This window comes from Pan paniscus, chromosome 20, assembly GCF_029289425.2.
Source record: "Pan paniscus chromosome 20, NHGRI_mPanPan1-v2.0_pri, whole genome shotgun sequence".
NCBI lineage: Eukaryota > Metazoa > Chordata > Mammalia > Primates > Hominidae > Pan > Pan paniscus.
The window spans coordinates 18,143,437-18,169,176 of record NC_073269.2 but is presented as its reverse complement, the minus strand read 5'-3'; the positions used below and the strand labels follow the sequence as shown (position 1 = coordinate 18,169,176).

Below are 25,740 nucleotides of genomic sequence, written 5' to 3'. Positions count from 1 at the left end.
ACACACACACACACTGGCCCTCTCTGCTACATCTACCCACCCTGTACCCCCACTCCAGTACATACTGCACACATCTCTCTCCCTCCCCCACTTCTCAGCCCCTTGCACACCCCTTGTTCTGTTAAATCTCAACTGCCTCTGCCCCTCTCCTACCCACCAATGAGGCCCTTAGAGGGACACCCCAATGGCATCTTTGCCCTGGGATCATCCCTTCCCTGCTGGCAATACACATGCATTCACCCACCAAACATTTAATGAGCCCCTATTTGGTGCCACAGATGAAATTATGGGCAGAAGCAGACACCATTACTGTCCCCTCTTACCACATACAGTCAGGTGGGGGAGGCAGGCATCAGTCAAATAACCCCTTGACTCCACTTAAAATTATACCTGCACTGCGAGCTGAAGGATGAGCAGCATTAACAAGGCAGAGAGAGATGCACAGAGCATTCCAGGCCCAGGACAGCACATGCAAAGGCCTTGTGGTGGGACGGAACCTGTGAGGGGTCAGGATCTGCAAGTGAGGGAATGTGGCTGATGCAAAGACAGCAGAGAAAGGCTGGCCTGGAGACAGCCGAAGAAGGCAGAAGGGGACAGGATGCGGGGCTGGGGAGGGCGGGGCTATATTGTGGAATATGGGCTTTCTCCTAAGCACCAGGAAGGGCCTGGGAGGATAGGAAGCAGGGGAGGTGCGACTGGTCGTGTGACTAGACAAGCTCGCTCTGGTTGCAGGGCAGGGAACAGCTTGACAGGAGGCTGGGCTGGAGGTGGGCACCAGGAATCGCAGCAAGAGATGACAGTGGAGGAGAGAGAACAGTGGGAGGGTTCTCCTCTGCAGGACCCAGGGAAAGATCAGGTCTGAACTGAGGAGATGAGGTGCCTGGGAGCAGTCGGGTCTGGCTTAAAACTGGCAGATAGGCTGAGCACGGTGACTCAAGCCTCTAATCACAGCACTTTGGGAGGCTGAGGCAGGAAGATCACCTGAGGTCAGGAGTTCGAGACCAGCCTGACCAACATGGTGAAACCCCATCTCTCCTAAAAAATACAAAAATTAGCCAGGCGTGGTGGCAGGCGCCTGTAATCCCAGATCCTCTGGAGGCCGAGACAGGAGAATCACTTAAACCTGGGAGGTGGAGGTTGCAGTGAGCCGAGGTCGTGCCATTGCACTCCAGCCTGGGCAACAGAGTGAGACTCTCTTAAAAAAAAAAAAAAAAATACTGGGTGATAGAGGTGAGCGAGTGCAAGGAAAGGACGAGGTTGGGGGAAGAGAATAGGTGTGGGCATAGCGAGTTTGAGGTGCCTTTAGGACATCCCGAAATAAGTCAGATAAGCAGGTGTTGTGGGGGCTGCAGCTTGGAGCTGAGGTCTACAAGTAGTAGGACTTTTCTGGAGCCCTTAGGTGGGTGGTCTCCATATCCTTCTGAGCGCTTGAGGAACATCTGAGCACAGCACTGGAAAAGAAAAGACCACAAGGACGCTGTCCTCATGCCTTCCAGGGGCTGTGTCCCACCCCCATCACATTCTAGCCAGGAAGTTCAGGGGAGGTGTTGAAGAGAGGAAGCTGCACCTCCCAAGCCATGGATTGAAATGTGGAAGGCAGGAAGAGGGAACTTGTCAGAAGTTCTGGGGGCAGTGGAAAGAATTGGTACTGATGCAGGAAGAGATGGAGGGTGGATGAGGGCAGACTAGTACCCTTCCCCCACTGCCCCGAACCCTTCCCGTCTCCACCCCTACCTGCCTCATGTGTCTCCTCCCCCACTTGGCTCCAAGAAGGGAAGCATGTTTTCTGCACGCATCTCCCTGCCAGATCCCTGGCTTTTTTGCATGGTTGCAAGCTTCCCCTGCTCTCCTCCAAACCCCTCTCCTGAGGCTGCTTCCAGGGTCCGCCTGCCTTCGCATGCCTGGCCGAGTCCACATGTTATGATCCACCCCATGAAAGGGATGGCTTGTACTCTGGGGTTGAACGGGAGGGGGCTGGGGATACCTGAGCCATCGGCCCCATCCCCAGGTGGAGCTGGGTGGCCAGGCAGGGATGGGGGTCAGGGCAGCAGGGCACAGAGAGTGACTCTGTTAGCCAAGCTGGGTTTGGGGCTTGTTCGAGGCACTGGAGACATTCTCACAGCACTTGAGCCCAGTGTGGTCAGGGTAGGATCCCCCAGCCCCCTTCTCCATCCTAGAGGCCTAAGGACGCACTGATGTGTCCCAGAGAGCATCCTAGACATTGCCATCAAACCCAGAGGCCTCAGAAATTCCTTGAACTCCAGTCCTTGCCTCTCAGCTCCCAGGCCAAAGCCAGCACAAGACACAGATCTGGCAGCCAGAAAGCCCTCTGGAAGCCACCAAGTAGGATGCCCATGTCACCCAAACTAGGACACTTTTGAAACAGGAGGGAGGCTGTGACTGTATGGTCACCCTGTGCCATTTGGGGGGTGAAGGTTAGACCAAGTTAAATCTTGCTACGTGGCCTGTAGCAAATCCTACAAATCCCATAGAACAAGTCTGATTAAGCCCCTTCCCTTAGTGTGGAGAGACCCTCTACTCCTCCTGCCTTCACCCTGCTGGGTACTGGCCAGCGAAGGAGGGTTTCCATGTCTGCCTGAGGCTGGGGTCTCAAACTCAATGCCTCTGGGGCATTTCCAGTCAACCAGGAAAGCAAGTGCCATTTCTAAAACGTGAGGACCCTGGAAAACTGGAGATCATGTGGCCTGTTTCCAGGGAGCAATCGCAGCAGGCCTGGGGTTGCCAGAAAGCCAGATTGGTGGGCAAAATCTCTTGATTTTTAAACAATGGCAATAATTTTTAATTAAAAACAAGGACAAATGAAAAAACACTGCTCGGGCCCAACAAAACAGTTTTATTAGCTAGATTTGGCCCACTCATGACTTCGAGACTCCCACCCCCGCCCCCCACCAAGGTCCCTTGAAGCCCCACAATGGCCACTTAACACCGGCAGTCCATGTCCACCATCTCCAGCTGGTCTCCTCCCTGACTCTCCAACTCTCTGGCCCCCTGGTTCTTCTAGCTTGCGTGGGAGGAGGCAGAGGCAGTGACTAGACAGGGGGTTTTTGAGCAGAGGCAGTGGCCACCCAGGGAGGTCCTGGGGGCAGGGATGGCCCCACCTCCCGGCCCCCAGCACCCGCCCCTTGGTGGGCCCGGGCTGATTTCTGAGCTCACCCACCCATGGGAGCTGAGTGCTTCCTGCTTCCTGCAGGCCTGGTCCCGTGCTACTCCACCCAGCCCCAGAAGCTGAGAAGCCATCCCTGAGAGGGGGGAAAAGGGCCCCAAATGCATCTTCTCCGACTCAGCGGGCAGCGAGGACTCACCCTGCAGCCGAACAGTCCCAGCTCCCTCCCGTCCTCCCCATTCCCGCTCGCCAAGGGGGTAAGAAAAGATGCTCTTCCGCTTCTCCCAATTGGCTCGAGCCGCTGCTCCTCTTGGCCGTGGGGTGAGGTCAGGGCGGGCAGGAGCGGGTGGGCAGCTCGGCAGGGCAGGGCAGGGCAGGGTGCCCGGTGAGTCCCGTGACAGATGCATTTCTGGCCCGGAGCGTAACATGCCCTCGGAACCCGCACATGTCCACCAGGCCTGACCGTGCTGGCGACCTCCACCCCCACCCCCGCCCTGGTGTTTGTGCATCGTACACGTGTGATAGATTCCGCAACTTGACCGGCTTGTGTCCTTTCGTCTCAGTGCATTTGGTTGTTGGGAGAAACAAAAACCATCTCGATTTTTTTCCTGATTGGATGATTCGGATATATTTTCTTTTTCTTGTTCTTTTGTTATTTCTTCCCCATCCCCGTTCCTTTTTCCTCCTTTCTTTTTCTTTTCTTTTCCCCATTGTGGGTGGGGCTGGCAGGGAGGGCTTATGCTTTTGAGTTGATGCCTTTTCCTCCCTCCCACCCTCTCTCTCCCAACATTATTCCTTTTTCGAGTTTTTCCTCCGCATCATTGCATTAATAGTGCTTTCTCTCTCCCTCCTTATTTGGGGTCTGGCTTGCTTTTTTCCTGTTGGTTGGCTTCATGTAGGGGCCTCTGTGAGTGGTGACAGCTCTGAGCCCTTTGGGGTGGGTGGATGGTCACCCCTCTTCCTCCATCTCCCCAGAATAACTTCATCAACCTGAGCTTTCTCCGCCTCTTCCGAGCTGCCCGGCTCATCAAACTTCTCCGTCAGGGTTACACCATCCGCATTCTTCTCTGGACCTTTGTGCAGTCCTTCAAGGTGAGTCCTCGTCCCTGCTGCTGGCCCAGGGCTGAGAAGACAGGTGACCCTCATGCTCTGGCTGAATGTAGAAGTCAGATTGGAAGTGCCTCTGTGATGTAGTCGTGCAGAGAATCTGTTATCTCCAAGGCTGTTGTCAAACTTCCTGTCCCTGGAAGGGACAGCTGTAAGGGCCTCATCCTAGAGCCCCCAGAGATGCCCACCAGCCCTGGCAGGACTCTGGCGCGTGGCATATGGCCACCCAACCCAGTGGGGCAGAGCACTGGGACAAGGGAGGAAGACAGTGCAGCTGAGGGACCCCCAGCACTCTTCTTCATTGCCTTTTTTCCCACCAGGCCCTGCCTTATGTCTGTCTGCTGATCGCCATGCTCTTCTTCATCTATGCCATCATTGGGATGCAGGTGAGTGCCATGCCCCTAAGGTTCCCAGAGCCTCCCAAGGAGGGCAGCCACCCTTAGAAAGCGGTGGGTCAGAGGAGCCTGGTTCACAGAAGCAGCCATGGAGGTTGAGCTGGGTTTCCCAGAAGCCACTGGAGGAATGGCAGCCCCTGGTCGTTACCCTCCAATTCCGCAGGTGTTTGGTAACATTGGCATCGACGTGGAGGACGAGGACAGTGATGAAGATGAGTTCCAAATCACTGAGCACAATAACTTCCGGACCTTCTTCCAGGCCCTCATGCTTCTCTTCCGGTGAGAAGGGGACCTGCTCTGATAATTCTGTTTCCATGGAGTGGGGTGCCTGCCTTCATCCTTCTGTTCCCATAGAGGATGTACCCTCTTCTTCCAATGGAAGACGTGCCTTCCTCCTTCTCTTCTGGCAGGGGCGCACCCTCACCCTTCTTTTCCGGTAGGGGGCGTGCCCTTCTCTTCTGGTAGGGGACGTGCCCTCCTTCTCTTCCGATAGGGGGCGTGCCCTCCTCCTTCTTTTCTGGTGTGGGGGTGGCCAGATGTGCTCTTATCCTTCTTTTCCCGTGAGGCTGGAAATGGGTGTCTAGGGGCCCAGGAATCCTAGCAGGGCAGAAGCAGAGGGCCCTGGGACATAGTCATCAAGGTCATTTTCCAGGCATTATCTCTGAATCTTCCTGACCACCCTGTGAGGAAGGGATTCTTGGCAGCCCTATCCGACAAATGAGAAAACAGGCTTACAGACCGTGAGGCTTGATTGTTTGGTTCGTCATCTTGGCTGCACACAAAAGTTCCTTCACTCGTTCAGTGTAGGTTTTTTGGGGGGGCTTTTTTTTTTTTTTTTTTTTTTTTTGGAGATGGAGTCTCGCTCTGTCGCCCAGGCTGGAGTGCAGTGGCGCGATCTCGGCTCACTGCAAGCTCCGCCTCCCGGGTTCACGCCATTCTCCTGCCTCAGCCTCCCGAGTAGCTGGGACTACAGGTGCCCGCCACCACGCCCAGATAATTTTTTTGTATTTTTAGTAGAGTCGGGGTTTCACCATGTTAGCCAGGATGGTCTCGATCTCCTGACCTCATGATCCGCCCGCCTCAGCCTCCCAAAGTGCTGGGATTACAGGCGTGAGCCACCGTGCCCAGCCCTTTTTTTTTTTTTTTTTTTTAGATGGAGTCTCGCTCTGTTGCCCAGGCTGGAGTGCAGTGGCGCCATCTCGGCTCACTGCAAGCTCTGCTTGTGGAGGTGTATTGAGCACCTACAGCATGCCAGGCAGGGCTGAAAAACGAGGATGCACCAGGAAATAGAGAAAAGAGACATTTTAAGCACTTTGGAAGCTAACATCCCCATGGGGAAGACGAATAATCAGGAAACAAATTATAGAGGATGCTGGAAAAAGATAAAATTCAAGAATAAAGGGGAATAGGGCCAGGTGCAATGACTCGTGCCTGTAATCCTAGCATTTTGGGAGGCCAAGGTGGGAGGATCGCTTTAGCCCAGGAGTTTGAGACCAGCCTGGGCAACATAGTGAGACCCCGTCTCTACAAAAAAATTGTTTTTAATTAACTGGGCATAGTGCCACACACCTGTAGTCCCAGCTACTTGGGAGGCTGAGGCGGGAGGATTGCTCGAGCCCAGGAGTTCCAGGCTACAGTAAGCTATGATTGTGCCACTGCACTCCGGCCTCGGCAACAGAGTGAGACTCTGTCTCTAAAAAGAAAAATATATTTTTTTAATTTTTAAAAAAAGTTACAGAGGTAGATAGTGGTGATAGTTGCATAATAATGTGAGTTTACTTAATGCTACTGAATTGTACACTTCAAAATGATTAAACTGATAAACTTCATGCTGTGTGTATTTTGCCACAGTAAAAAATAATAAATAATGTTTTTAATCTAACAACAAAAAAAGAATAGAGGGCCGGCAGGTTATGCCTCTCTGAAAGTGTGACATTTGAGAGAAATTGGCAAGGGAGGGAGTCAGTGGGTATATGGGGAAGGGCAGGCCAAGCCGAGGGGACTGCCTGTGTAAAGGCCCTGAGGCAGGAGTATGGCTGGCATGTTTGAGGACTGTGAGGAGTCCTAGAACATACCTAGAACAGAGTGATCTAGGGAGAATATAGTATGAGATGACTGTCACCTTCATGGAGGGGAGCTTTTTTATTTTTTTCTCTGAGACAGAGTTTCGGTCTTGTTGCCCAGGCTGGAGTGCAGTGGTGCGATCTCGGCTCGGCGCAACCTCTGCCTCCCGGGTTCAAGCGATTCTCCTGCCTCAGCCTCCCGAGTACCTGAGATTATAGGTGCCCGTCACCACGCCCAGCTAATTTTTGTATTTTTAGTAGAGATGGGGTTTCGCCATGTTGGTCAGGCCATTCTCAAACTCCTGACCTCAGGTGATCCACCCGCCTCAGCCACCCAAAGTGCTGGGATTACAGGCATGAGCCACTGCACCCGGCCTGAAGGGAGCTTTTTTTTTTTTTTTTTTTTTGAGACAGAATCTCCCTCTTTGCCACCCAGGCTGGAGTGCAGTGGCGTGATCTCAGCTCACTGCAACCTCTGCCTCCTGGGTTCAAGCGATTTTCCTGCCTCAGCCTCCCAAGTAGCTGAGACTACAGGCGAGCACCACCACACCGAGCAAATTTTTTGTATTTTTAGTAGAGATAGGGTTTCATCATGTTAGCCAGGATGGTCTCAATCTCCTGACCTCGTGATCCGCCCACCTCGGCCTCCCAAAGTGCTGGGATTACAGGCGTGAGCCACCACGCCCAGCCAAGAGGGGAGCTTTTAAAGCATAACAGTGACCAGCCTGAGCAATGCAGTGAAACCCCATCTCTACAAAAAAAAAAAAAAAGTTTAAAAATTAGCCAGGAGTGGTGGAGTGTGCCTGTAGTCCCAGCTACTCAGGAGGCCGAGGGGGGAGGATCACCTGAGCCTGGGAAGTTGAGGCTGCAGTGAGCAGTGATTGTGCCACTACACTCCAACCTGGGTAACAGAGCAAGACCCTGTCAAGAAAAAAAAAAAAAGAAAGAGAGAGAGAGAGAAAAGAAAGGAAAAGGAAAAGAAAGAGAGAGAGAAGGAAAAGAAAAGAAAAAAACATATCAGTGTCCTCAAATCCCACCCTAGACCAACTGAATCCAAGTCTGCTGGGGTGGGGCACGGGCATTGGTATTTTTTCAAAGCTCTCTGTGGACTTCAGTGCACAGCCAAGAATGTGAATTCCCTTCTCTCAGCTCCCAGTAAAAGGAGGTGGTCCACCTGGGGCTTGCCTGGCCAGCTCCAGAGCCCAAGTGCTCAACGTGTGTGCTCCACCTCCTGGGGAGGCGTTGGTACCCAGTCAGGGCTGGGTGTCCGAGTCTCTGATTTCTCCCTGTCCTCAGGAGTGCCACCGGGGAAGCTTGGCACAACATCATGCTTTCCTGCCTCAGCGGGAAACCGTGTGATAAGAACTCTGGCATCCTGACTCGAGAGTGTGGCAATGAATTTGCTTATTTTTACTTTGTTTCCTTCATCTTCCTCTGCTCGTTTCTGGTAAGTCTGTGGACACTGTGAGGGCCGTCTGGGCTCCCTAAGCCTGGCTTCCTTTCAGGGGAGTGGGTTTCTGTGGAATGTGGCTGTGTCGAAGGCTTGTTCCCTCCAAGGCTTCTCTGAACCAGCCTGGGATCAGGTGACCCTGAGCGTCTCAAACTCAGCACTGTTGACATTTGGGGGTGGCTGATTCTTTGGGGTGGGGCCATCATGTGCACTGCAGTGTATGGCAGCATCCCTGTCCTCCCCCCACCAGATGCTGGCAGCACACGCCACCCGTTCCTCCTGTTGTGACAACCAAAAATGTCTCCGGACATTGCCAGATGCCCCCAGGGGGTGGGGGTGGGGTTGGGAGTGGGGGACAGAATTCCCCCATTTGAGACTCAATGAAATATTTCAGCTGGGCGTAGTGGCTGATGCCTGTAATCCCAACACTTCGGGAGGCTGAGGTGGGAGGGTCACTTGAGCCCAGGAATACAAGACCAGCCTGGACAGCATGGTGTGAAACCCATCTCTTAAAAAAAAAAAAAAATTGAATTAGCTGCACACGTGGTGCTGTGCACCTGCAGTCCCAGCTACTCAGGAGGCTGAGGTGGGAGGATCACTTGAGCCCTGGAGGTCGAGGCTGCAGTGAGCCATGATCACACCACTGCACTCCAGCCAGGGCGACAGAATGAGATCCTGTCTCAAAAAAAAAAAAAAAATTGCGGGGGAAGAAATACCTCACTTTGGCCTTGTTGGGGGCAGATGTGGGAGGATTTGGGGTCACGGTGGTTCTCTTGGTGTTGGTCCCTGTTTCAGAAGCCTCCCCTCCCTCTCACTGACTCTGTTTCTTTCCATCATTCTTGGTCTTTGTCTCTCTCTCTCTCTTTTTTTTTCTTTGAAACGGAGTCTCACTCTGTTGCCCAGGCTAAAGTGCGGTGGCGAGACCTCAGCTCACTGCAGCCTCCACCTCCCAGGTTCAACCGATTCTTCAGCTTCAACCTCCCAAGTAGCTGGGATTACAGGTGCACATGCCACCACACCCAGCTAATTTTTGTATTTTTAGTAGAGACAGCGTTTCACCATGTTGACCAGGCTGGTCTCAAACTCCTGACCTCAAGTGATCCGCCCACCTCGGCCTCCCAAAGTGCTGGGATTACAGGCGTGATCCACCGCGCCCGGCCAGTCTTTGTCTCTTTGTATCTCTCTCTCTCCATCTCTCTCTGTTTCTCTCTTTCTCTTCCTCTTCCCCATCTCTCCACTTGATCTCTCTCTCACTGGACCTCCTTGTGTGAGTGAGCATCACCTCTCCATTCCCCAGTCTTTTTCTGTCTCTGTCTCATTTCCTTTCCCCATCTTCTCTCTATCCCTCTCTCCATCTGGGCGTCTGTGTACATGTCTTTGGGTCTGTCTGTCTGTCTGTCTGTATCCTTCTCACTCACTCATTCATTCCCTCGGTCTCTGCCCCCACTCTCTCTTGGTCCCCGGGGTCCCCACAGATGCTGAATCTCTTTGTCGCCGTCATCATGGACAACTTTGAGTACCTCACCCGAGACTCCTCCATCCTGGGCCCCCACCACCTGGATGAGTACGTGCGTGTCTGGGCCGAGTATGACCCCGCAGCTTGGTAAGAAGTCACCCCGAATCCTCCAGCCACAATACTCACCTCTCCCTGGAACTGGAACATGGGCTAGGTCAGGCCTCAGACTCTGGAGCACTGAACTCCTGGGGTCCTAGCAGGGGTCTCACAGGTTCAATCACGAGAGAAGATATAAGAATCATCACCCTTGCATACCCCAGATTAAACACGTAGGGTGCCAACCCTGCCCAAACCCTGGACTTTCTGGGAAATGAGGGAGGGCGTCAACCATGAGATGTCCTGAAGAGCCCTCTCCTCCTACGAGTCTCTCCTGTCTCTCACTGTGAAGTCTCCAGATGGTGAGGATGCATTAGCCAGGCTCCAGGGAGAAAACCAACAGCATCCCAGCCTCAGTTCTCTTGAGAGTGTGGGGAGGAGGGCTGGCCTACCCTTGGCAGACAGGATTGGCAGCAACATCAGAGTAGCAGAACTCAGCTCCCACTGGGACCCGTGAACCTTGGAGTGAGAGGACATACAGGCCAGGGGAGGACGCAGAGCCTCAGGGGCCCTTGCATCTTTGTGGCCACAAAGGGAGTGGGCGCTCCCATCTGGGTAGACACCAGAGGGGTCCCTCTCCACTGACAGGCAATGGTTTCAGAGGGTGGGTTCCACCTTGTGCACGTGTATTGAGTGCCCACCCAACACCAAGCCTTGAAGGACACTCAGAGGCTTTATCTGAATACCTGGAACCCACCAGCCACTAACTGAGGATTTAGTTCAGGCTGGTCTTGGGGCCTGAAGAAGCATTACTGGGGGGCCCTCAGCAGCCTAAGCCCCATCTTCCTCTGGCCTCAGCACCAGAGAGGAGGCCGTCACGAGGAAGGTGGGCAGGAGGTGGTCTTGGCTATTCCCATAGCCTCAAACAAGTACTCCATGAGACCGAGAGGCTGGGGAGAGCCGTGGGTCTGGGGCTGGGCTTTGGCTGGTTCCTAACTCTTCCTCTTTTGATTTTAGGTCACAGCAATTGGATGCTGTCCCCAAGGCCTCTATTCCACAAGCCCCCCCACCCACCCCTGTAGCCCATGTAGACTGTGGAGGAGGCAGATGCAGAGAGAGCCCCAGGGGAGGTGCCCTGCAGTCCCGAACTCGACTGACATCCTACACCCCTGGGTCTCCCCAGTGTCTGGGAATGTACTGGGGACCTTCACTTGTCCCCAGTCTCTCCCACTCCTTCAAGCCAGGGAGACCCCAGCCTCGGGCATCATGACCTCGCCATGTGCCCAGGGAGCCCTTGTGAACCCATTGCCTGCACTAACCCCCTTTCTTCTCCTTTCAGCGGTCGGATTCATTATAAGGATATGTACAGTTTATTACGAGTAATATCTCCCCCTCTCGGCTTAGGCAAGAAATGTCCTCATAGGGTTGCTTGCAAGGTTTGACTTCCACTAAAACCTGCTAGCATCCATGGAATGAGTGTGGCTTGGGGTTCTTCAATATATATATTTCATATATATATATATATCTCTCTCTCTAAAAAAACAGAGCCATCTCTCTTTCTTGCATTAAACTAGAAAACTCTCTTAGCCAACAGAATGCAGTCATGTAGACTCGATAAAGCATGGAACATATTTCCTCCTTCCCTTCAGCCTTCAGCCATCTTTGCTTGCTCTTAGCTGAAGCTGCCCATCCTGGGGTCTCCACGGCACCCCAAATCAGACACATCCCCTGGGGGATTGTAACTTTGCATTTCTCCCCCAACCATCACCTCCACTCTCTCCCCCTCCACCCCTCACCTCCCAAAGCCCCTAGCCCTCCTCCCCTCCCTGGCACTGGCCCCTGCTCCCCACCTAGGCCCCCTCAGAGACCAGCCTCAGCCAAACCAGAGAACGTGACCCAACTGTAGAAATGACAGTGATGGCCGGGCGCAGTGGCTCATGCCTGTAATCCCAGCACTTTGGGAGGCCAAAGCAGGAGGATCGCTTGAGCCCAGGAGTTTGAGACCAGCCTGGGCAACATAGCAAGAACCCCCTTCTCTATAAAAAATTAGCCAGGCATTGTGGCGCATGCCTGTAGTCCCAGCTACTTGGGAGGCTGAGGCAGAAGGATTGCTTGAGCCCAGGAGGTGGAGGCTGCAGTGAGCTATGATCACACCACTGCACTCCAACCCAGGCGACAAGAGAGAGACCCTGTCTCTTCAAAAAAAAAAAAAAAAAAAAAAAAAAAAAGGCAATGAACAAAAGCATGGCTCTACGTCTTCCAAAGTGAGAATTCCCCCTCCCCTCCGCATCCCTCCAGAACTGTAGCTCAGAGCCCACGCTGAATCTGACTTTTCTCTTTTCTCTCTCTCTCCCTGCTCCCGAGCAGTGAAGTAATCTTTTTTTACTGACCTTTTCTTCCATTTTTTTTCCTCCTCTTTTCCATTGATTTGAAATATCTATTTTATCATTCTCTGCATCTTTCTCTCTCTATTTTTTCGGCTCGTGTGGATTTCTTTTTTCTTTCTTCTGTTCCTCCCCACCCCTCTTCCTTTGGTTCTCTGTTCCCATTCCCGTTTTGTTTTTTTGTTTTTGTTTTTGTTTTTTTCATTTTCGGTGCTGCCAGGGGCCGCATGCCTTACCTGGACATGTATCAGATGCTGAGACACATGTCTCCGCCCCTGGGTCTGGGGAAGAAGTGTCCGGCCAGAGTGGCTTACAAGGTAGACTACCCTTGCCGACCACCGACGTCCAGGCACTGGGTTTTTTTTTCTTCTTCTTCTTCTTTTTTTTTAGTGCTGACCAGAAACACCCGGCCGACTCTCTTTTTCCAACGTTTCTCTTCTTTTTTGTTTTTGATTCTTTTTTTTCTTTTCTCGAGTAAACTGATCATGACCATCCCTTGATTCTAAGCAGCACACTGTGTCCGTCCTTTCTGATGAGTGTCTTCGTGTTTTGAGACTCCATTATGGCCAACATGCTGGGGGGAGGGGGAGGGGAGTGCCCAGGTCCCCTTGCACCTGGTCTCCCAGGTACCAAATTGGAAACAAACACGCTTCTTCAGGGAGTCAAAACCCATGCTTCCCACTTCTGCCCACCCAGAGCAGCCCCCATGCCCAGGCTGGGGCAGGCGCCTTGCAGAGAGGGGCTTTAGCCCCCAAAAGCAGGCGAGGTCCCGGGTCCCCGCCCCTGCCACGCACACCTGAAGCTGATCTCTGACCTAGGGCCTTGGGGATTCGAGACCTTCCAAGGAGCACCAAGAACCTCTCTTCCCCTCCCTTCCCTCCCCTGGAGTTTCGTCCCCAGCCCCCGTCCCTAATCCCCCCAAGACACCCCAACATGCCTCTCCATTGTTCCAGAGTGGGCAGGCGGCCGCAGCTGGACCCCTGGACGGTGGCACACTGATGCAGGCCATGCACGCTGCCTTGGCGGGGCCTGGGGCGGGCAGGCACCATGGCCGACGGGGGTTGGTGCATGCTGGCTGAGAGAGCGAGCGTCCTGCCGCCAAGCGGCTGGGCCGGGCCACCCCTCCAGATCCCTGTCCTGGAATCTCCCTTGGTGCCCAAGGACAGATGGTCTGTTCCCTCCATTCATCCACAAGAAGTTCAGGGATGACCTTTAAAGATTCTCCCCACCCAAAAAGTATTACCCCATCATCCTATTCTCCCATCCACCTTGATCTTCTTCCCTGCGTCCCTATCCATCAACGCTATTTGTACCCGCCACGTCTTGCCACCTCATTCTTTTCCTTCCTCTGTGCACCCCTCCTCACCTAACCTATATGTCTCCCCTCACTTCTCAATCAAAGCCGGGGACAAGGTTGTCCCACCAGCATCTCAGACAATGAGCCTCTCCTGGCACCTGTCGCTCTGTGCCCCTCCCTGCCCCCCCCCCCCCCCAGTTTTCCTCAAGTCGCTTCTCTCAGTCTCTGCTTAGATGAATGTGTGTGCATGTGCAAGAGAGGGAGGGCGAGCCCTTCCTCTCCTGGTCTTTGTGCAGGACCACCATGGGCCCATAAGACAACTTTGTGCAAATTTGAAAAAGGCACCCTTTCCACAGAACATGCCTGTTGGAAAATTGTTGCAATCCACCAATGTGGTGAGAACAAGACACTTTTTTTCTATCAGCTGGGAAGCTGTTATATTTAATACACAAATCGGGGGCTGGGCGTGGTGGCTCATGCCTGTAATCCTAGTGCTTTGGGAGGCTGAGATGGGAGGATCACTTGAGCCCAGTTCGAGACTAGCCTGGGCAACATAGCAAGACCCCATCTCTACAAAAAGAAAAAATATTTTAATTAATAAATAATAAGTATATAAATCTATCATTTCCAAGATGGGAGCCCTTTGTGCAGTGTACAACCTGCACAACTGTGCACAGTGGCCCAGTCTATGTGTGTTTCTCTATTTCCCACCTCCTTCCCCACCCTACCCCCAGTGTCCCCTCCAGTGTCCTGCTCTGGATTTACCATACCCCTCCCCATCTTCAACTCTGTGTTTCCCGCCCACGTGTGTCTGAATCCCCACCCAAGTCGCCCTCACCCCCCTTCTCTGTGCCACTTCAGCCTGGGCTGGTGCACACCAGCCCAGCATCCTCTCCCATGCCACCAAGCATGGTGGACAGAGCCCCTGCCTGGGACATGGGGAATCTTTTCTTCCCTGGGCTGGAAGGGAGTGCCCCTCACCCCTTCCCCCTGCCATTGCACAGAGAGCCAAGATCCGGACATGCCCCTGAGATACACTTCCCACGGAGCTATGAATGAGTCTCGAGATTCCGTCTGCATGCGCCCCTGTCTGTGCTGTTCTGTGTCACAGCCTCGCTGCATGCCTGCGAGGGGCCTGCCCCGTCAGTGGGGGGCTGCCTGCCTGCTGCTTCTCAGAGGAATGATGTGGTCTGTGACCATCTGCTCTGTCCTGGTCTGGGCCAAGCCAGGGGTTGGGTGTGGGGAGCCAGCGGCGCCCCCCACCAGCGGCTGTGGTCCTGGCCCCCTCAGCCTTGGCTATTGCATGCACTGCTCAAATCCAGCTTGTGCTCTTTTTCTTTGGGGTCAGACCGAAACGGGGCCGTCCAGAAGAACTCTGGGGCAGGGCGGGGGTGGGGCAAGGATTGAGGCAAACCCTGGAAATGCCAGTTCTCAGCTCAAGCAGGTGGGGGGGAAAAGGAGAGGGCAGGGGACCAGAAGTACAAGAGAGCCTTTTGTGCCCTCCCTGCGGGCCACCAAGAGAAACTGAGTACTAGGACAGGTAACCTAAGTAAGGGACACCTCAGCCGCCACAGCTTTCAGAGTTCTTCCTGGGACTCCCTGGGTAGGGGCGGGTGCGGCTCACGGGAGACCCAGGAGGGATGCCTGGGAATGACTGCGCTTGCCTTGGGTTTTCTGTAGCGGCTTCTGCGGATGGACCTGCCCGTCGCAGATGACAACACCGTCCACTTCAATTCCACCCTCATGGCTCTGATCCGCACAGCCCTGGACATCAAGATTGCCAAGGGTAAGGAAGGGACAGGGGCGGGCACAGACAGGCGTGACAGGGTGGAACCGGGGATCTCCCTCCCTACCCCAAACTAGAGGAGCTGCTGTCACCACCCGGATCTTCATTCACTCTTCCCTTCATTTGTTCCACAGGGTTTTTTGGGGTTTTGGGTTTTGGTTTTTTGTGTTTTTTTTTTTGAGACAGAGTCTTGCTCTGTTGCCCAGGCAGCAGTGTGGTGACATGATCGCAAGTCACTGCAGCCTTGACCTCCCAGGCTCAAGTGATCCTTCCACCTCAGCCTCCCCAGTAGCTGGGACTACAGGCACACACCACCATACTCGGCTAATTTTTTTTTTTTTTTTTTTTTTGGTGTGACAATTTCCCTCTGTCACCCAGGCTGAAGTGCAGTGGTGTGATCTTGGCTCATTGCTACCTCCGCCTCCCGGGTTCAAGCGATTCTCCTGCCTCAGCCTCCCAAGTAGCTGGGATTATAGGTACCCACCAGCACACCCGGCTAATTTTTTATAGTTTGGGTAGAGACGGGGTTTCACCATGTTGGCCAGGCTGGTCTCGAACTCCTGACCTCTGGTCTCAAACTCCTGACCTCAAGTGATCCACCTGCCTCGACCTCCCAAAGTGCTGGATTACAGGCGTGAGCCACCATGCCCAACCTAATTTTTTATATTTTTTATAGAGATGGGGTTTCATCAGGTTGCCCAGGCTGGTCTCAAACTCCTGGGCTCAAGCAGTCCTCCCACCTTGGTCTCCCAAAATGCTGGTATTACAGGCATGAGCCACCACACCCAGCCCATTTGGCAGATATTTAGTGCACTCCTTCAATGTGCCAGAGACCCGTCCAAGCAGGGGAGGACCCAGCAGCTTACACTTTAGATGGATGGGGAGGCCGCCACTGAGGAGGTAAGGCAGTGTCTCATGGATCCCTGGGGGGAAGGTGCTCCAGGCAGAAGGACTGGCAAAGGCCCTGACAGAGGGGTGAACACAGGACACCCGGGGCATTGAGCTGACTCACCTTCTGAGTGAGGGCACGCCACGCAGGTTCAGAGCAGAGGAGGAACCTGACCCAACTCACATTTGAACAGGTTCCCTCCGGCCACTGAGGGGATGGGAGACCGAATGGAGGCCAGTGTGGGGGCTGCTGATATCATCCGGGTGGAGACAGGACGGCAGCTTAGATCTAGGGGTAGGCTTGACGTGGTGGCTCACGCCTGTAATCTCAGCACTTTGGGAGGCCAAGGTGGGTGGATTACTTGAGGTCAGGATCACCAGCCTGGCCAATGTGGTGAAACCCCCGTCTCTACTAAAAATACAAAATTTAGCCAGACGTGGTGGTGGGTACTGTAGTCCCAGCTACTCGGGAGGATGAGGCAGAAGAATCGCTTGAACCTGGGAGGTGGAGGTTGCAGTGAGCTGAGATCACGCCACTGCACTACAGCCTGGGAGACAGAGCAAGACTCTGTCTCAAAAATTAAATTAAATTAAATTAACTGGACATGGTGGCATATGCCTGTGGTCACAGCTACTCAGGAGGCAGAGATGAGAGGACTGCTTGAAGCCAGGAGTTTGAGGCTGCAGTGAGTCATGACCGCACCACTGCACTCCAGCCTGGGCCACAGAATGAGATCCTAGCTCAAAACAACAGAAAGAAAAAGAAAAAAAATTTTTTTTAAAGCTGAGAAGGGGCTGGGCGCAGTGGCTCACGCCTGTAATCCCAGCACTTTGGGAGGCCAAGGTGGGTGGATCACAAGGTCAGGAGTTCAAGACCAGCCTGGCCAACATGGTGAAACCCCATCTCTACCAAAAATACAAAAAGTAGCCGGGTGTCATGGTGGGCACCTGTAACCCCAGCTACTCCAGAGGCTGAGGCAGGAGAATCACTTGAACCTGGGAGACAGAGGTTGCAGTGAGCCAAGATCGTGCCACTGAACTCCAGCCTGGATGACAGAGCAAGATGCTGTCTCAAAAAAAAAAAAAAAAAAAAAAGCTGAGGCGGGGCACGCTGGCTCACGCCTGTAATCGCAGCACTTTGGGAGGCCGAGGCGGGCAGATCATGAGGTCAAGAAATCGAGACCATCCTGGGTAACACGGTGAAACCCCGTCTCTACTAAAAATACAAAAAATTAGCTGGGTGTGGTGGCGCACACCTGTAGTCCCTGCTACTCAGAAGGCTGAGGCAGGAGAATTGCTTGAACCCGAGAGGCAGAGGTTGCAGCGAGCCGAGCTTGTGCCACTGCACTCCAGCCTGGGTGACAGAGTGAGACTTCCTCTGAAAAAAAAAAAAAAAAAAGCCGAGAAGGCTGGACATGGTGGCTCACACCTGTAATCTCAGCATTTTGTTGAGGCCAGGCACAGTGGTTCACGCCTGTAATCTGAGCACGCTGGGAGGCCGAGGTGGGTGGATCACTTGAGGCCAGGAATTTGAGACCAGCCTGGCCAACATGGTGAAACCCCATCTCCACTAAAAATACAAAAATTAGCCAGGCATGGTGGTGCACACCTATAATCCCAGCAACTTGGGAAGCTGAGCACAAGAATTACTTGAACCTGGGAGGCAGAGGTTGCAGTGAGCCGAGATCAAACCATTGCACTCCAGCCTGGGGGACACAGCAAGACTCTGTCTCAAAAAAAAAAAAAAAGAAAAAAGAAAGAAAGAAAGAAAAGAAAAAACAAATGGGACCAGAGAGAAGGAGTGGGTGGGAGAGGAGCAGGTGGATAGTCCCACACATGGGAAGGTGCTGAGCCCAGCTGAAACCACTAGTAAGTCAGGAGGAGGGAAGACTGAGCCTCGGGACATATGTGCCTTCCAGGGTCTTGAGGGAAAGAAGGGAGGAAGAGCCAAGGCTACGTGGCAAGACTCAAGGAGGAAGTGGCAGGGAAGGTGGGGGACTAGAGGGGTGGAGGACAGATATTGTTAATGCCAGGAACACAGTGAAGGTAAAGAGAGCACAAGAAAGTTGGGAGCAGTGGCTCACACCTGTAATCCCAGCACTTTGGGAGGCCGAGGCAGGAGGATCACTTGAGGCCAGGAGTTCAAGATCAGCCTGGCCAACACAGAGAGACCCCATCTCTACAGAAAATTTTAAAATTAGCCAGGTGTGGTGATGTGCACCTGTAGTCCCAGCTACTTGGGAGGCTGGAGTGGGAGGATCACTGGGGACCGGGATGTCAAGGCTGCAGTGAGCTATATGATGACCACAGACATAGCAGCTTAAGACACACCTATTTGTCAGCTCACGGTCCTGTAGGTCAGAAGTCCAAAAAGCTGGACTGGGCTGTCTGCTGAGGGTCTCACGAGGCTGAAATCAAGGTGTCAGCCAAGCTGGGCTCCTCTCTGGAGGATCTGGGGGAGAATCTACTTCCAGGTTCATTCAGGTGTTGGCAGAATTGAAGTCCTTGTGGCTGTAGGACTGAGGTCTTGTTTTATCACTGGCTTTTTAGCTTTTTGCTCCTGGAAGTGCATGTAATCCTCCATGCGCTCTCATTCTCTCTGACTTCCCCATCTGCCACCCAGCAGAGACAATATTGTGCTTTTCAAGAGCTCACCTGATTGGGGCAGGCCTACGCTGATCATCTCTGTATTTTGAGGTCAGATGACTTGATATTTTTTTTTTCTTGAGACAGAATTTCACTCTTGTTGCCAAGGCTGGAGTATAAATAGTGTGATCTCAGTTCACTGCAATCTCCGCCTCCCAGGTTCAAGCAATTCTCCTGCCTCAGCCTCCTGAGTAGCTGAGATTACAGGTGCCCACCACCAAGCCCAGCTAAATTTTTTTGTATTTTTAGTAGAGATGGGGTTTCACAAGGTTGGCCAGGCTGGTTTTGAACTCCTGACCTCAGGTGATCCACCCGCCTCAGCTTCCCAAAGTGCTGGGATTACAGGAGTGAGCCACCATGCCCAGCATTTTCTTTCTTTTTTTTTTTTGAAACGGAGTCTTGTTCTGTCACCCAGGCTGGAGTGCAGTGGCGCAATCTCGGCTCACTGCAACCTCCATCTCCCGGGTTCAAGTGATTCTTCTGCCTCAGCCTCCCGAGTAGCTGGGACTACAGATGCGTGCCACCACGCCTGGATAATTTTTTGTATTTTTAGTAGAAATGGGGTTTCACCATGATAGCAGGATGGTCTCGATCTCCCAACCTCGTGATCTGCCCACCTCGGCCTCCCAAAGTGCTGGGATTACAGGCGTGAGCCACCGCGCCGGGCCTCCGGTATTTTAATTATATCTGCAGAGTCCCTTCATAGCCTGGGCAATGGTCCCTAGATTAGTGTTTGAATAAACAGAATCTTGGCGGAAGGGCAGCTTTTGAATTCTGCCTACCACAGTTCCTTCGTTTGTACAACGGGTCTAACAACACCCCCACTCTTTGTATGTAATGCCATCGTAACTCAGCTGCTGTGGCACTCTGAGAATCTGTGTTCAGGGGTCCCAAAACCACCCACAGGTTCAGTGATTCCCTGGAAGAACTCAGAACTGAGAAAAGTTTTTATACTCACAGTTTATTACAGTGAAAGAATATAGATTAAAATCTGCAAAGGGCCGGGCACGGTGGCTCACGCCTGTAATCCCAGCACTTTGGGAGGGCGAGGTAGGCAGATCACTTGAGGTCACGAGTTCAAGACCAGCCTGACCAACATGATGAAACCCTGTCTCTGCTAAAAATACAAAAATTAGCCAGGCGTGGTGGCTGGCGCCAGTAATCCCAGCTACTTGGAAGGCTAAGGTAAAAGAATCACTTGAACCCAGGAGGCAGAGGTTGCAGTGAGCCGAGATCCCGCCACTTCACTCCAGGCTGGACAGAGTGAGACTCTATTAGAAAAAAAAAAAAAAAAAAATCTGCAAAGAGCCTGGCATGGTGGCTCACGCATGTAATCCTGGCACTTTGGGAGGGCAAGGCGGGCAGATCACTTGAGGTCACAAGTTTGAGACCAGCCTGGCCAACATGGCGAAACCCCGTCTCTACCAAAAATACAAAAATTAGGCATGGTGCCAGACCCCTGTAATCCCAAGTACTCAGGAGGCTGAGGCAGGAGAATCGCTTGACCCTGGGAGGCAGAGGTTGCAGTGAGCTGATACTGTGCCATTGCACTCCAGCCTGGGTGACAAGATCAAAACTCTGTCCAAAAAAAAAAATTAGCCAGGTGGGGTGGCATACACCTGTAGCCCCAGCTACTCCAGAGGCTGAGGCACAAGAATCCCTTCAACCCAGGAGACAGAGCTACATTAAGCCAAGATCATGCCACTGCACTCCAGCCTGGGCAACAGAGCAAGACTGTCTCAAACAAACAAAATCCAAAAACATAAAATGCGCAAAGGAAGGGCATCTGGGGAAGGGTCCAGGAGACACCAGGCGCGAGCTTCCAGTTGTCTGCCTCCAGTGGAGTTGCACAGACAACGCTTAATTCTCCCTGCAGTGTGTGACAACACGCACCGTGTACTGCCAACCAGGGAAGCTCACCTGAGCCTTGGTGCCCCAGGGTTTTTATTGAGGGTTTGTCATATAGGCAGGGCTGACGTAGTTACTCAGTCTCCAGTCCCTCCAGAGGTCAAACTGATACCACGTGGCCAAAGACCCCAACGATAAATCGCACTGTTAGAATGAACTGTATGGAAAATTATCCAGGCGTGGTGGCGGGCAGCTGTAATCCCAGCTACTGGGGAAGCTGAGGCAGGAGAATCACTTGAAACTAGGAGTCCGAGGTTGCAGTGAGCCAAGATCGTGCCATTGCACTCCAGCCTGGGCAATAGAGCAAAAACACCATCTCAAAATAAATAAATAAATAAATAAATAAATAGAATGAACTGTATTGGCCGGGTACAGTGACTCATGCCTATAATCCCAGCACTTTGGGAGGCTGAGGCTGGAGGATCGTTTGAGGCCAGGAGTTCGAGACCAGCCTAGGCAACATAGTGAGACCCTATCTCTTTTAAAAAGAAAAAAAAAAAGAATGAACTATACAGTGTGGCCCAAGGCCCCCTGCTAAATAAAGACACTCTTCAGGCAGGACATTTCAAAGGCTTAGAGATCACCTCCCAGGAGCAAGTCAATGGACCAGACCTTTCATTGGAATGTGCAGGGTTTGGACAACACCAGCCTATTGAGCTAGTCCTTACTGCTTAGAACCCCAGCTTCTATGACACCTACTGGATTCCCTTCCTGAGGGTTTCAAAGACTCCTGGAGATGTCTCTGCATTTGGCTGTCACAGTTGTTACTTGTACCCCAGATGCCACTCAGTTCCCTGAAGACAATGATCCCCCAGATTTCTCAGCCAGGAGCCCCTCCACCTCTTGTCCTCAGGGGGTGCCAGGCCTCATCCTGGAGTTCCACAGCTGAGCCAGGCTCTCGGGGTTAAGGAAGGTCAAGAGGGTGTGGGGACAACAATGGAAGAGTGATAACAGTGGCAGCCCTTTGAGCAGATGCGAGTCTCAGGAGAACATAACACGCTTCCTTTTCATAGCTCAGCTCACTTTCTAAGCACACTGAGCTTCCTTTCCAGCAGGCTAAGGGGCTGCAAAGGGGGTACAGATTAACCTCATTCTTCAGATTCTCAAAAATGGTGTCACCATTCATTGCTGGAGACTGGGAGAAAGGGGGCAAGTCCATCTCATTCTCTCTGTCTCTGTCTCTCTCTCTCTCTTCCCTGTCCATCTGTTTCTCTCTCCCACCCACCCCTCTGTTCTCTCTGCCCAGAAGAATCTCTATTTTGGTTTTGGTTTTGTTTGTTTTGTATTGTTCTGAGATGGAGTCTCGTTCTGTCGCCCAGGCTGGAGTGCAGTGGCGCAGTCTCAACTCACCACTGCAGCCTCCACCTCCCGGGTTCAAGCAATTCTCATGCCTCAGCCTCCCGAGTAGTTGGGATTACAGGCGCACGCCACCACGCCCAGCTAATTTTTGCATTTTTACTAGAGACTGGTTTCACCATGTTGACCAGGCTGGACCCTATCCTCTTTCAAGCCTCCCACCCCAGGCATTGAGGGCAGAGCCAACCACCTGCCTGAACCAATTAGCATATTAAACATAAACCCAGTTAGCATATCCAAATAGCAGCCCACAGTGACATTCTGACTGTCAGAATGTGGATTGCTTGAGCCCAGGAGCTCAAGGCTTCGGTGAACAAAGATTGTGCCACAGCCTGGGCAACAGAGTAAGTCCCTGTCGATCGATAGATAGATGATAGATAGATAGATAGATAGATAGATAGATAGATAGATAGATAGATAATTTTTTAAAAAAATAATAGGCCAGGCGCAGTGGCTCATGCCTGTAATCCCAGCACTTTGGGAGGCCGAGGCAGGCAGATCACCTGAGGTCAGGAGTTCGAGACCAGCCTGGCCAACATGGTGAAACCCTGTCTCTACAAAAATATAAAAATAGCCAGGCAGATGTCTGTAATCCCAGCTACTCGGGAGGCTGAGGTAGGAGAATCGCTTGAACTCTGAAGGTAGAGGTTGCAGTGAGCCGAGATCGTGCCATTGCACTCCAGCCTGAGTGACAGAGCGAGACTCCATCTCAAAAATAATAACAATAATAAAAATAATAAATGCTCTGGCCCCAAAGTGGCACATTACATGGTGCACACCCCATTAGCAAGAACTCATCACATGGCCCTGCCAACCACAGGAGGAACCCCCCCATGTACTCAGGTAGGAGGGCCAGGAAACACCGTCAGAGAGCTTTAATGACCACCATGACTGGGGTGAGGGACGAGGGACTGGCTGCAGGCCAAGGGCATGTCCGTGGCAGTGGAGACTTGGGAAAGGGGAAAAGACCTCCTCTGAGCCACGCACAGTGGCTTTCATCTGTAATTCCAGCACTTTGGGAGGCTGAGGTGGGAGGATCTTGAGCCCAGGAGGTTGAGACTGCAGTGAGCTATGTTTGTGCCACGGCACTCCAGCCTGGGCGACAGAGCAAAACCCTGTCTCAAAAATCAAAATAAAACCAAACCCAAAACCTCCTCTGTTGGGGATGCTCCAGGGCGTCCCAGCCTTGAACAGATGGGTCACTGCAGTAATAATCCTATGGCAGACACTGTCCCAAGGCTGCACGCACGTTACTTTGGTCATCAAACAACCAGGTGATAGCCAGACATGGTGGTGTGTGCCTGTAGTCCCAGCTACTCAGGAAGCTGAAGCGGGAGAATCTCTTGAACCTGGGAGGCGGAGGTAGCAGTGAGTCGAGATCACATGACTGCACTTCAGCCTGGGAACAGAGAGAGACTCTGTCAAAAAAAAAAAAAAAAACAGGCCAGACGCGGTGGCTCACGCATGTAATCCCCAGCACTTTGGGAGGCTGAGGGAGGGTGGATCACCTGAGGTCAGGAGTTTGAGACCAGCCTGGCCAACATGGTGAAACCCCATCTCTACTAAAAATACAAAATTAGTTGGGCGTGGTGGTGCACACATGTAATCCCAGCTACTCGGGAGGCTGAGGCAGGAGAATCGCTTGAACCCAGGAGGCAGAGGTTGCAGTGAGCTGAGATTGCACCATTGCACTCCAGCCTGGGCAACAAGAGTGAAACTCCGTCTCAAAAAAAAAAAAAAAAAAACAACCAGCCAGGCGCGGTGGCTTACGCCTGTAATCCCAGCACTTTGGGAGGCCGAGGCGTGTAGATCACCTGAGGTTAGGAGTTCGAGACCAGCTTGACCAACATGGTGAAACTCCGTCTCTACTAAAAATACAAAAAATTAGCCAGGCATGGTGGTGCATGTCTGTAATCCCAGCTACTCGGGAAGCTGAGACAGGAGAATTGCTTGAACCCAGGAGTCAGAGGTTGCAGTGAGCCAAGCTCATGCCACTGCACTCCAGCCTGGGCAACAGAGCGAGACTCTGTCTAAAAAAAAAAAAAACACACACAAAAAAACACACACAACAACCAGGTGAGGCAAGTACTCTTGCTATCGTCTCCATTTCACAGATGGAGAAACTGAGTTACTAAGTGGTAGAGTAACCTAAGTCATGCAGCCGATAACTGGGAGACAAGATTGGGACCCGGGTCGCCCAGCTGTTCTCCATGCTGGGCTGTCTCCTGCACAGCTGCTCCATGGTCCTGGCCCCACCGAAAACCAGAGCCCACAAGGTCATTCCAGCAGCACTGCCCAGGGCCTCCTCTGGGCCAGGCCGTTGGGGAACTGGAGACCCCATGGGGACCAGAAAGATTGGGGTCTCGTTCTCAGGAGCCTATGGCTTTGCAGCTGACCCAGAGTCCAGCTGACACCCAGGCAGGCAGTCAGGGTCTGTCTACACCCCCATTGCAGGAGGAGCCGACAAACAGCAGATGGACGCTGAGCTGCGGAAGGAGATGATGGCGATTTGGCCCAATCTGTCCCAGAAGACGCTAGACCTGCTGGTCACACCTCACAAGTGTAAGAGCCGAGCCCAGCCCTGGGATCCAATCCACCAGGACAGTTGGAGGGGGAGGGAAAGGGGAGGCCTGGGGAGAGTGTTGGCCTGGGCTGGTATACACAGGGACCCAGGACAAGGGCCCCAAAGAGGCCTGCCCTTGGTGAGCTCGCCGTGTGTGTGCCCCCAGCCACGGACCTCACCGTGGGGAAGATCTACGCAGCCATGATGATCATGGAGTACTACCGGCAGAGCAAGGCCAAGAAGCTGCAGGCCATGCGCGAGGAGCAGGTGCGCTGTTCGCCGCTCTGGGGACATCTGGGCTGGGGACAGTGGCTTGCATGTCACCATGGGAACCAACTGGAATATGAGGGTGGCTGAGCCCCAGGGCAGGTCCCTGAAAAGTAGGGGCTGGGCACAGCAGCTCACACCTGCAATCTCAGTGCTTTGAGAGGCCAGGGCAGAGGGATCGTTTGAGACCAGGATGAGACCACCCTGGGCAACACAGTGAGACTCCATCTCTACAAAATAAAACATTAGCCAGGCATGGTGGTGCACACCTGTAGTCCCAGCTATTTAGGAGGCCAAGATGGGAGGATCACTTGAGGCCAGGAGTGGGAGACCAGTCTGGGCAACATAGAAAGACCCATATCGCTACAAAAAAAAAAATAAAATTAGCTGCATGTGGCACCATGCACCTGTGGTCCCAGCTACTTGGGAGGCTGAGGCAGGAGAATCACTTGAACCTGGGAGGTGGAGGTACAACCAAGATCAAGCCACTGCACTCCAGCCCGGGTGATAAGAGCAGGACTCTATCTCAAAAAAAAAAAAAAAAAGTTCTTGCCAAGGACACATCATGTGGATTCATTCTTCATTCAGCTGCTCCACCAACACTTATTGAGTATTACTGTGTGCAGGGCACTGTTCTCAGTCCTTGGGGATGCACCCATGGGGAAAACAGGCCAGAATCCCTGCCCTCAGGAAGCAGACATTCCAAGTGGGGAAAGGCCGATGGTAGCAAATGACTGAATCGTGCAACATCCAGCAAAGAGAAAGAAAGTGTCGTGGGGGAAAGTGGAGAAGAATCCAGAAGATAGGAGTATCCAGGGGAGGAGGGGATGCGGTGGGAAATGGGTAGTTGGGGAGCCTCCCTGAGAAAGTGACATGTGAGCAAAGGCTTGAAGGAAAAGGGGAGAGGGAGTGAGCTAAGCAATACCTGGAAGGGTGTTCCAGGCAGAGGGAACA

At 52.8% G+C, this 25,740-nt stretch overlaps 1 protein-coding gene across 10 annotated transcripts in view; it reads left to right on the top strand.

Annotated features, from left to right (window-relative positions):
* Positions 1-25,740, top strand: part of CACNA1A (calcium voltage-gated channel subunit alpha1 A) — a 418,969-nt gene that overhangs the window by 386,405 nt on the left and 6,824 nt on the right. For 6 of the 10 annotated variants that reach the window (XM_034945842.3, XM_055103184.2, XM_063599939.1 and 3 more), the window contains exons 34-42: positions 4,100-4,216; positions 4,552-4,617; positions 4,790-4,905; positions 7,986-8,136; positions 9,615-9,742; positions 12,296-12,392; positions 15,053-15,158; positions 24,411-24,518; positions 24,686-24,786. In XM_034945842.3, the coding sequence (XP_034801733.3) occupies positions 4,100-4,216; positions 4,552-4,617; positions 4,790-4,905; positions 7,986-8,136; positions 9,615-9,742; positions 12,296-12,392; positions 15,053-15,158; positions 24,411-24,518; positions 24,686-24,786 (990 nt within the window). Of the gene's footprint in view, positions 1-4,099; positions 4,217-4,551; positions 4,618-4,789; positions 4,906-7,985; positions 8,137-9,614; positions 9,743-11,030; positions 11,128-12,295; positions 12,393-15,052; positions 15,159-24,410; positions 24,519-24,685; positions 24,787-25,740 lie in introns of all 10 variants that reach the window. The other 4 variants (XM_034945843.3, XM_034945841.3, XM_055103186.2 and 1 more) reach the window with 1 other exon arrangement.